We start from the raw sequence: 13,135 nt of genomic DNA on the forward strand, positions 1-13,135 counted from the left end.
AGGGTGGGGATCCTTGACAGTTCTGTTTGACGATTCATTTGACACATTTGAATTTGATTTGAAATTTTATGGATTTGTCAGTCTTTACGGAGCTTATTTTGTGTTATTTATTATTTATTCTACTACTGATAGTTGTATAAAGGTAGTAAATCTAGATGGAAATTGTGTCAGAACTTAAATTAACAGTGACACTATTGCGATTTATCGAAAAAGACTGTAAAATAGTTATTTGTGTAGCATGCGATAGATCTCGGCGAAAATCGAGTGAAATAATGGAACATTTCGCTAGTAAGTGACTATATAATATACATACGTGTAGTAAACCGATCATTTATGAAATTCACTTAAATTAACTTATTATATATTTTTTCTTGCATTTTTGCTTTTATTTACTACTTGTCAAAGATTAGATGTCAAAGAATTTAGATACGTCAATTTGATTTACCAGCTTCAGTAGCGTATCGGATTTTTGTGTTAATAAATAATTATTATAACTTATCTATTTTTATTAGAATTATATATTTTTGTAACAATTTTAATAACTACCAACATTTATTCACAACGTAAAATAAAACAACATATTATTGAGTCTACCCCACGTCTACCCTACATCATAGTTTTACATTTTTTAAATAAAATTAGAACGGCACTGATAAACCGGAATTTAAGTCGGCCATATTTGAGGCCCATCGCGGTGGACCTAAGATTTTTGATATGCTCCTTCCTTAGTCTTCTTATTCAAAATCGTTATGGAAACGAAAATAGAAAATAACACCAACGTATATCCGATAAACGGAGGCATGAAAATGCAATAAATTTAAAAACTGCGTTATTTTCTAACCAATGAAAGTCTTTAAATTCTACCAATAAAATTAATATCGTATCAACGTATCGTCGGACAACGGATGCATGAAAATCAAGCTTAACTCGTGTACCTTATAATATTTTTAGTGTCACAATTTCACCCTTTCGATTGATCGCCCCCGCTTTAAGCCTGGCGAAGATTCGCGCTGGCAGACATCTATTTCATAATGGCAACACAAAAGGATACTTCATAAGAAAAATTAACCGTGTAACGATGATAAGGTTTTTTATGGCTACATAAGGCTCTTAGTGTGCGAACACAGTGCAAGCAGGTTTGCCGCTTACTGGTAGTCAGCGCCAATCTGGGCACCTATTCTTGACATCGTTCGCAACTTTGCGTATACGCATCACGTGTATTGTTATAAACAGGGTATCCCAGAAATAAGTGCAAGTATTTTTGAAGGGTGGTAGATCTCGATAAAAGAAACATATTTTCTCTTTATCGTTTTTCAAATAAGTCCAAAATAACGGAGTTATTTTACTTTGAAAATTTCCAAAAAAAATGATTTTTTGCTCAAATTTTGAGAACCTTCTTCATGTGCCTTCTCCTCATCGGAGGTTGGCGACCATCAATTGGAATTCCTCCCTGTCTTGAGCCAAACGGATAATTGCACTTGCCTCTCCTATATTAAACCATGGCACTGGCGCAAATTCCGCATGCAGGAAAACCGTTTACGCCCGATGCCTCGTCGTCCTTCAATCTTTCCCTCAACGATCAGCTGTAGGAAACTATATTTGTTATTTCGAAAAATATGACCAAAATATGCTGCTTTTCGTCGTTTTATTGTAGTCAATAGTTCTTGGTCCTTACATATTCTTTCCAATACTTCGAGATTTGTTTGAGAACCACTGGATCTTTTCTGGATTTTCTTTCTTATAAATTTAATCTACTACCTATGTTGCCATATTATCAAGAAATTATTTTTTTAAATAAAAACTAAAAAAAATTGCAAAAAAATTCCAAAAATATTTTCAAAAAATTCCGAATTTTCAAAAAAAAATATTTAGAAAAAAACCTCATAGGCGTGTTTCTGGGGTTGAACTATACTACCAGTTAAAATACTTGCACTTATTTCTGGGACACCCTGTATATGGTTACATAGTAGCGCCGCGCCGCGCCGCCTCGCGCTTATAACCTTGAAAAATTAAAGCGTGTTATCAAATCGGCTAGTTCACAGTGAAAGCAGGCAGGCACCGTCAACCAGCGTTCATCGGCGTTCTCGCTTTTACCGGAACGAAAATTTATTTATTTCTGCTTTTGCACGCGCCGACGGCGCACAGGGGGTATTAAGAACTAAAAGTTGGCCAAAATTATGTTTTATGATTTTTTTGCTTTTTTGCTAGTAATATTAATTATTAATTAGAGGAGAGGTTGCTAATATGGAACCCCATTTTGTTTTTCCTACACAATATTTTTTCCTCTACTCTGAAACCCTTTCCACCGATCAAATAGGGCCATTCTGTGCAAAACCAAGCAATTGGATGAGGATGCTAGAACAAGAAAGTAATTTGTATATTATAGACGATATTTGAGCGAGGATGGGTGTTAATAGGGTAAAGACTATTTCCTTTAAGAATCTATTTAAATCAATGTTTTTTTTGGCAGTGGCAAATATTGGCAAGATTTTTGTGCATATTCCAATGCTGGAGACTTTAAGCATTGAACGGATACTAATTTCCATGCGGAATATTGCCGAATAGTCTTACACCTTATAAAAATGCCACTGATTTTTTAAATATAAAACATTATAAAAAAATAGAATAGAAGGAAACGTTTCAAAATAAAAATATGGCATAAAACAGAACAGAGCCAACAAACAAAGCTGGCTCTGTATCCATCATGACAGTTATTATGAACAATTTGCAAAAAAAGCACTACAAACAATTCCACTATTTTTATAATCTTAGAAATATTCAGAATACACTCAAGATAATTCATACTTTTAACTGAAATATATTATTTATTTGATAGTCAACTTACGACTTAAAAAAGCTAATAACTAATAAACGTGCTTACATTTAGTATTTATAGATTTGTGTTCAGTTAAGATAAAAAATGAAAATAAAAAAAATAACACTTTTGGCCAGGTTTATAGACCAAAATACATCTATGTGCGGCCCCGGCAGTGGCCGGGCGCAGCGTTTGAATATGGTTTGGTTAGGTTAGGTAGTTAATCAGGTAAATTTCCTTTTAATTATCTACTTCCGAATCCTTCTCGCATCTCCGAAATAGCCATATACAATACACGTGATGCATATACGCAAAGTTACGCATCTGTGTATTGTTATACGGCTTTTTAGGAGATGCGAGATGCGAGCGATATTTGAAGATGCGAGTTGTCAAGAATAGGCCCCCGGAGACGGCGCTGGTTGCCGGAAAGCAGAAACCTGCCTCCACTATGTTCGTACCCATAGACTATAAAAACAGTCTATTATTACAAAATAAAAGTACGAGTCGTTTTACAAATCTTTTATTCGCCCAGTATAAAGTTTTTTCTTCTTTTTTTTAATCCAAGAATGTTTCACCGAGGCGCTTATTAGCACCGAATTAAATACTCCACACCTAAAATTCAGCACCGCGTAATTATCGGTTAAATATTTGAACGGCTGTTTATCTCAATAAACAAACACCTGTAATTTATTATTGATAAAACGAGAAAGATTGATGATAATACAGTTCGGCCAATAGGCGCATGCCAGAACTAACACGTTTCGTTCTTATCATTCATTCCAAGATATTTTATTTGGTTAGTGCCCGGTTCTGGAGGTGTTCTGTGATGATTTTGGCAGTATGAATGGGATCAATTACAATCACAATTTTGTACGTATACGCACCGTATGTATGATGAGTAAAAAGGGGGAGTTTCCTAAATATGACGTCTGATATAACAACCTGAAATTAATATTTTTGTTTTTTTTTTTAAGTAAAAAGAAAACATAACAGTCATATCGTTATATTTTAAGACTGGATAGCCGTGCAAATTTACGTATATCTATTTTTATATGCTGGCAATGATCAAGGTCGTGACACGTTTTTTCTTTATTTTTCCCGCCATTATTTAAAATCTGTGACGTACACAACTGCCATAAAAGCACTACTTTATTACGAACAATTTGCATCAATATTTATTCTATATGCGTCTAAATAATATTCGCAGACGTAAAATTCTATTTTTAGTTATCACTTTCTTTGGTATTACATGAAGATATATACATAAATTTAATCGTAATAAAATTATTTATCTGATTATTTCTATTTGTATATTATTTAATTTTAATTTTACTTTTGTAGGTTCAGAGTGTTATTCAACCCAATCAGCAGTCGGTCATACAGACGGCGGCCAATATCCAGCCTATGCTCAGCAAAGGGAACGTCATCCTAGTCACTAGCAAACCAAATTCTGTCATACAGACGACGCAAGGAAGCCTACAAACTCTAAGGGTAAGGTAATATGATGGTAATATGATCCTGCAATCAATGAATTCCGTAAAGAATACACGTGTAGGTATACAGGGTGGTCCCAATTGAATTCGGGAAACTTCGGTAGCATATTGTGCAGGTAAAAATAAGTGAAAAAGTTCGTGTACATTTATGTCCTTAAATGCTTGGTTTCGGAGATACAGGGCGTAGAAATTTCATTTATTTTTCCAAATATTTGAACTAACGTCGATATTTGGATGGAAATTTGTATCTGGGTGGTTTTTGACATGGGTTATTCTATTTCTATGCCAGTATGACTCCTACTTGTAGGGAGCGCCACCTACATGGTATTCAACTGATTTGAAGAGTAGTAACTTTTCGCCCGTACCTGTATTACACTACTGAGTGAAAAAAAAACTTTTCCGTCATGTTTTACGTAAAAAAAGCCTCTTGGTAAAAATCGCTACTATAGTCTATAAAATGAATAACTTTGAATTTTGACCGTTATTTTTTACCAACATTGCAAATATAAAATCCCCCTGTCAAAAAAGTTACTGATATTCTTTAAATTGAGTGCCTGAACGAATCAGATAGGTAACTCTTTTTACTTTTGTGAAATAGAAAAGGAAAATAATAAAACAAGTGACAGTTCTTCATTTTCTTGCAAAAATCAACACAAAATGTAATAATTGTCAAAAGTAAAACGTCATCAGCTTTCGACATTTCTAAATATCAGACGTATGTCGTCTCTAACAGAACAGCCTCGGAGCGAGATTTATGACGTCACGCTAGTTAGATACTACGGATTAATAAATATGTTGTAGAATACATGGAAAATATAATTATTCTTCGTATTTTTGGTTTGTATTTTAAAAATGATATAGTTTATATGAAATATACATAATATACAGTTAATAAATACAATATATATATACGATCTAATTTAACAAAAAACATTCAATATCTACTAATAGTGATGTATTATTATTTGCATTCACAAAATTTATATGTATATTTTGCAAGTATTAATGTTCGAAAAATTATATTTTCAAATAATACAATATCATAAAAAAAAGCGTCAGCGATGGCTATGAAATAAAGATCGCTGTCATTTTATACGTAAAATTATTCCAAAATTTTTGATTTTTTTGGGATTTATGTTAGGGAAAAACGCTAATTAAGTTTTCATTATTTTTTTGGTTTAAAAAAAACGTTTCGGCTAACATTATAGCCTTCATCAGTGTTAGAATCCAAAAATCATATGAAATATTCACAACCTTGTGTCGACATAATGTTTACTGAATTAATAAATTAATATAAACTTGTCAAAAGATGACCACATATTTTTTAAAATTATTATTCTTAACACTAAAACTATCTACATTGACTATGGAGTACGATTTCAGCCATAATCAATGTAATCAAAAATACAAGGAAGAATTATATTTTCCATGTATTCTCAACATATTTATTAATCCGTAGTATCTAACTAGCGTGACGTCATAAATCTCGCTCCGAGGCTGTTCTATTAGAGACGGCATTGCGTCAGCATGGCCGCAAGTTGCTAACCTAACAAAATTAACACTAGAAAAGTCCGCGGGAACTGTCAAATTCAAAGTTATTCGTTTCACAGACTATAGTAATGGTTCTCCAGATATTTGGAATCCAAATAGTCAATGCATGACATCATTGACAAATACAAAAGACAAAGGAAAAAGATTCAGTCTCTTTCAGAGACTTTGAGTCTTTTTGTTTTGTGTTTTGTATTTATAAACCAGGTGTCTTTGAGATTGATGGACGCCTTTTTAGGGTTCCGTACCCAAAGGGTAAAAACGGGAACCCTATGTCCGTCCGTCTGTCACAAATGTCTATCTTATGAACCGTTATAGCTAGACAGTTGAAATTTTTACAGATAATGTATCTATGTTGCCGCTATAAGAACAAATACTAAAAACAGAATTAAATAAATGTTTATAAATAAAAAAAAGTACTTTCACTAAACATTATCTTTTAAGTAAGAATTTTACATAGAACCTTTCAAGTCCTCGGTGGCCGCGTGGTTTAAAGCGTTAGGACTTTACGCTGCTATGACGTTGGAGCCGTAGTAAGGCAGGTTCGAATCCTAGTCAAGGCGACTTTTTTTAATCGTTTTTTTTAAATTTTTACATATTTTTACATATTTATTTTTACTTTTTACATATTTATTATTGATTAATACAATTTTTAGTAATGTGTTTCTTTATTTGTTTTTAAATTACTTATACGCGCATTCAAAATTTCAGCTAAATCGGAAAAAAAGTTGTCTTTCGACAAAATGAATATAATAGTACGGAACCCTTCGTGACCAATTTTTTACTTATTTTTACCTGTAGAATATGCTGCCGAACTTTCCCATAAGACCATTCGAACCACCCTGTATAATAATTTCGACGAAAAATAAAACAAAAGTTAGGATGACTAGCAGGATTACAAGGCCGAAAAAAAGACTTTTTTTATAAAAATATCCAGCGCGAATTGATGCATTCATTCGTACGTAAATTTATTTGAACACAAACCACATACTTACTCTGACGTCAGGCTTTTTTTTAAATACTTATTAAGCGATTATAAAACTTATATATGTATTTTTTATGTTATTAAAGCGACAGTTGTAAATTATTAGTTAGCCAAATAGGTGACGTCGTTACTGGGGGATTCGCCATTTTTTTTCTCGATGTAATTAAGTCAATGTTAATTATTTTGCCGGCTTGGGACTAACTACTAGTGTTAGCGCCTAAAACAGATAACATTTTTGAATTTAATTGATTGTGGTGATTTATCAGTGATTGTGTAAATTTCTGAACGATGCTTTATTTGATGGTTTATTGTTGTTGAGTTAAGAAAGTGATGTGTTTTGCAGTGGGAAAATTTGATTTTAAGAAGTTTTTTAGTGATTATTTTTAGTTACGATAGAAAAAAGGTAAGCGTTTATTACTGTACCTCTTTTAAATTACTGTAGCCAGTCAGAACTAACGGGCAAATTTTAAAATTTTGATAACCTTCGATTAAGCGCCAACTTTTTTTATGTAATAAATTTGAAATTTTGGCTATATATCTCAATTCTTGATTCCAAAAAAACCAAATTATTAGTATATAAATAACGATCTCAATAAAGTTTTCTTATGAAATACTTCTAATGAAATTTTCTTATTTAATGTTTGGCTTTATTGTTATTGGATTTTAAAATTAATTCAGTATTATACAGGGTTGTTCACTACATACCACACACACATTGTAGCTAAACGATTAGATTTTTACTAATTGTAAGTTTTGGGTTCGTTGAAGGACTATTAGAGCTACAATTTAAAAATATTTTTACAAGATACAGAGTGTCCCAAATAAGTAAAAAATATAGTTGTATTTTTTTAAATGGGACACCCTGTATATTGTATTTTTGGATTCTACGATTGAAATAAAGGTAAATTTGATTAAGGTTTATCATACTTAAACCTTACTGTTTTTGAAATATTTTCAATTTTATGAAATTGCAGTAAAATTTTTAAGGCTTCATTTTTCCAAGGGTATCAAAGTTTTTAATACTGAAGATTATTTATTGATCAGATATCGTGTTGCAATAATAAAAATTTTACTACCTTATATAGAGTGTCCAAAAATTCATATTAAATAATTACTACCTCTAAACGGCAATAACTTGTTTAATTTAAATGGAACACCCTATATATTTTACGTGAATCAGATGCACAATGTAATTGTCTATCAAATTGTATTATACCATTTTTTACCCATCTCTTCAAGTTTTCGTAGAAAATGCATTTTCTTATAATTTATACCTCATTTATCACTATACCCATGGAATATTGACATTTTAGATTATTTTTAAAGATGTAACAAATTTTCAAAGAGTACAGATATTAATATTGTCGATATAGTTCGCTTATTTCATTAAAAAATAAAAAAAACTGTTTAAATATTTTTTGTTAAAGAGGACCAATTAATATGATCCCAGTATTCAAACTACATTAATTGACTGTTTAAGTTGATTAATAATAATTGCCCCAAATAGTAAAAAATTGAATTTTGTGTGTATTAGACACTGTGCTAAAGAGTAACACTTTATAAATTTTATTTCATTTTTTGACGAATGCTTATTTATAAAAACAGAGACGTTCGTTTTCATATCTTATTATTATATTGATTTCTGAGCCAAATCTACATATATTTAGAACACTTTATTAATTAAAACTATTTAAAAGTATGTAATTAACTAACTTTTGGTCGGAAATAATGGTGGTATATTTTTTAATTGGTATACTCTTTTACAAAGATTTAAATAGTTTTTTTTTGTATACCAATGGGCTTGCAATATTTACCACCTGTACATTTTGTATGTTGCTTTAAAAAAAATCTGAAATGTCAATATTCCATGGGTATAGTAATAAATGAGGTCTAAATTATCCAGAAAATGCATTTTTTCGAAGATTTGAAGAGATGGGTAAAAATGGTATAATACAATTTGATGAACAATTACATTGTGCATATGTTCACGTAAAATACAGGTGTTCCATTTAAATTAAACATATTATTGCCGATTTAAAGCTAGCAATTATTTAATATAGAACTAGGACACTCTGTGGCTAAGGTAGTAATTTTTTTTTAATATTGCAACACAATGTCTGATCAATAAATAATCATTAATAAATATTTAGTATTAAAACTTTTGATACCACATGGAACAATGAGCAAAACACCCCCACTGCAATTTCATAAAATTGAAAAGAAGCTATTTCAAAAACGGCTGAGTTTAAGATGTGATAAACCGCAATCAGAACAGTGGCTATTTCAATCGTAGAATTGAAAAATATAATAATATACAGGGGGTTCCATTTTAAAAAATAAAACTAATGTGCGGGTTATTTGGGACACTCTGTATCTTGTAAATTACAGTTAGGTGCGCTCTATCAAGAAGCAAAACCTTAACAAAATCTGATCGTTAGCTAATACTCGTATGTGGTGAACAATCCTGTATTATGAAAAAAATACTAATTCTAATAAATTTAATTATCGTTAAGTGTCTTAAACTTTATAAACATAGAAAATATGAATTATTACAGGAAGTTATAATAAACAAATACAATCTATCCGGTGAAAGAATATACAGGGTCGCCGATTAGTGGGAGAAAGTCCAATATCGTCGTTGTTGTGGAAAATATGAAAAAAATTGTTGCAACCAATTGTTATTTTTCTGTGCAGAATTGGATTCAACATAAAATTCTACATATAGTACACTATTTTCATTTGAAGCACTATGGGTTGTTGCCATTTTATTTTATTAAAATTTTGTATAGAAACCCTATACCGGGTGCGTCTCAAAAGTGGCTCAACCCCTATAACTTTTATTTTTTCACATAAAAAACGAGATTTGGTATGTTAGTATATGACATAAATTAGGATTGATTGACGTATTCAATTGTTTTCGGTCACTTACATAAGTAGTGCAGTAGTGCGGCAGGCAGAAACATTAGAAGATCAAATCTTGATTATAAATTAGTGTTTTTACCACTCTAGATTGAAATTTAAAATACATTTTTTTAAAGCGAGAATGTCAAAAGTTGACATATGATATGTATTTCTATTCAAAGTGTCATTTTCTATCGAATAAAATAAAAAAATACGGAGGGTGCCATTTAAAAATCAAAAGCTGTAGCCATTTCTGGTGAAAGAGGAAGTGAACGATAACAATTGAATATGTCAATCAATCCTAATTTATGTCATATACTAACATACCAAATATCGTTTTTTTAAAAGCACTTAAGGTTTGTTATATGTGTAGTTAGAATATGAAACACCAAACCAAACCAAAAATTATGTTTGATCTTACTGGTTTCCCTCACATTTGAAAGGAAAGTCATTTCATAAATAAGCAGAAGGACATCGTATAGTACACACTATATTAATAATTCTTTTTTATCCTATACTTTGTTATATGTTAGTTGACGCATCACTAGGTATAAAATTTAGTACTGATTCCAAACCTATAGTTGTGGTTGTGACATATTCTGATGTGTTTCTGGCAATTTAAAATAAGATAATATTTAAACAAACATTTCTGGCTTTCCTGACAGGAGTGTGAACACAAATTTAATACAGGTATAATGTGGAGAATGTTCTGATTATTACAGTTTGCATGGATGATTTTTAATAAAGTATATTTAATGAGTTTTTGAGTATTTCTTTTTCCCTCAGAGGATTGTGTTCTAATCTTTATATATAAATTTTCATAAATTATATCTGCAAAATTTATTACCTTATAACTTTTTGCTAAAGACTTTGTAGTTGATACAGTTTAACAGTATATAAAAGAACTATTTAAATAAGATGTTTGAAAATATTATAGCTGTTTTTGCACACATCAATCCAATTTGTGATTAACTGTACTGAAATAAAACACAAACTTAAGAGAAATGGGGTGATCTATCAAATATAACATGAAACGCATCATCCTATTTCCAACTCTTCTATTAATTTCGCTTATAATACAACTATAATATTCAATAAATCTTGATAATTCTGAGTGAGACTCTCAGATATCCTCAAAACATAAAAACAAAATTCACTTCCTGTAGTTCTTACGTCCCTTTATCTGAAATATAAGAAATCATGGGGAGTTAATATTGTGGATTCTGTGAGAAAGTTTTAAATACCTTTAAGTAAAAATCTCTTCGGTAGTCTGCGGTTTAAAAATACCTCTTTATTCTCCCATTTAATATAATTTCATTAATCTTGTTTTTTTTATGAATTTATGACCCACCTAATAACCTAACTTTAATTCGTCAACTTGACAATCCTCAGCAATCCTGAAAATGTTATTCTTTACAATAGAAGTAAATTCATATTTCTGCCAGATTCGCTAACGCCATTATCTTATTTTCTCATTTTATAAAAAAGATTACCATATTCGTAACTATGTCGGCCATATTGAGGAACTTTTAAAAGAATGTGTGACTATAGTGTACGGTTAAATTTTTACGTTATGTTATTCATTTTAATTGTTATAGTTTTATATTTTTTTATTTTAGCTAAGAGGTGTCTCATCGTGATTTTTCTATTTCTCATTTAAATAGTACGGGAAATTTTTTTTCTTTTCCTTCCCCAATAAACCGAAGGGACCTGCTGACGCGGAGGCCATCTTACAGGAAGATACTCAACGATCTTGGCGGGGGTGAGATAGCTGGTATGTTATTTTATGCATGATTTGGGCGCTCTCCTTCTTTTCTCACGATCCTTAATCATAGTAGTTTGTTCTATAGTGGTAATATTATTTGATGGAAAACAAGTTGTTGCATATCGATGCGCATTGTTCGGTTTTTTAGAGGATATTTATATGAAAATGTACTTTTATAAAGTTATTTAAGGGAATTTTTTAGAGCTAAATGAGAGATAAGTTGTTTAATTTTTATAACAATTTTATGATTGATATGTCTGAGCCTTTCGCACGTAACAAAAAATATTTTTTTAATTATTATTACCGAGTCCCGAAAAAACCGGGAATTTCGAGTCCTCGATGCCTCAAAAGAACCGGGAATTCCCGGTACTTTCGTTACCGGGATTTCCCGGTTCTAAACCCCAACTGCAGCACTTGGTTTGGTATACTCTCGTCAGCCATTCGTTGTACATGGCCGTACCACTACAGTTGTTTTTCTTGTATTTCTTGTAGAATATTACCCTCTATCTTCATTTTTTCATGTATTCTCTCGTTCCTAGTTCTGTCTAAACAGGAGATTCGAGCTGATCTTCGCCAGAAGTCCATTTAGGCCGACAACTTCTTTTTATGACCGCATTTTCAAGCTTCAGAAGAGAGTTGTTCGATATTTACTGGGACTAAACAGCAGAACTCATTCCCAGGACTTTTTTAAAAAATTAAAAATATTAACTCTTCCTTCCATATTTATATTTGAATCCGTTTGTCTAATACATAAGATGATAATCAGCTTCTCAAGATAGGCCATCACACTTATCCACTCAGGAATCTGCGGAGCAAATTTTTATTCTACCTACCCTCCCACGCTCAGAGTAGTTTAAAAGAATTTAATAGTTATACAACTTCGAAAAAAATTGCGACAATACCGCCATTTGAAATCAAGATCCAGGTAACATATATTTTGTCTTCAAAATCTCGGCATATAGCTGAATTGCCGCAAATGCTTATGTTATCTGAGCAAGGTCTTTTTCTACGCTGTTATGATTGACTTATATTTTTGATAATCGAATTTGTAACACAATCTTGTAAACACTGGTCTAATATTTGCTATTACTACAGGGTGAGTTTATCCTTACGTGACTGCTTGCTCTGTGGTATTCGGGTAAACTACTGGAGGTATGTGAGTCGGTTAACGTGGGAGCCCACCGTAATTTTCGGTTTGTGTAATGTGGTCAGAAATATGCGCCAATATTGACATTTTAGATTGTTTTTTAATAGCAACAATTGTATTAAAATGTACAGGCTTAGTAATATTTTGTTTTAATATTTTTGTTCAAATAACACCATGTATGGTAATGTCAGTATGAAAAAATACTATGTAAATCTTTATAAAAGAAGTATACATTAATTAAATCATACCACCATTATTTCCGGCCCAAAATTACTAATTAATTAAAGTACTTCTTTGTGGTTTGTAATAAATTATTCTAAAAGAATGTGATTTGTATCAGAAATCAACATAATAATTAAAGTTATTTATAAGTTATAACAATGAACCCGTCCTCTGTTGTTGATAATCCGCATTTGTCAAAAATGAAATATCATTTTAAGGTGTATTTAACCACGACTGTCTTCATTTACACATACAAAAT

General features: G+C 31.2%; 1 protein-coding gene across 1 annotated transcript in view; it reads left to right on the plus strand.

The window, feature by feature from the left end:
- LOC115890500 (cyclic AMP-responsive element-binding protein 1) overlaps positions 1 to 13,135 on the plus strand; it is a 52,138-nt gene that overhangs the window by 17,053 nt on the left and 21,950 nt on the right. Inside the window, exons 3-4 of the mRNA XM_030910747.1 lie at positions 4,157 to 4,311; positions 11,407 to 11,516. Coding sequence (XP_030766607.1) covers positions 4,157 to 4,311; positions 11,407 to 11,516 — 265 coding nt within the window. The remainder of the gene's footprint in view (positions 1 to 4,156; positions 4,312 to 11,406; positions 11,517 to 13,135) is intronic.

This window comes from Sitophilus oryzae, unplaced genomic scaffold (genome assembly GCF_002938485.1).
Source record: "Sitophilus oryzae breed Bouriz unplaced genomic scaffold, Soryzae_2.0 scaffold_87_pilon_pilon, whole genome shotgun sequence".
NCBI lineage: Eukaryota > Metazoa > Arthropoda > Insecta > Coleoptera > Curculionidae > Sitophilus > Sitophilus oryzae.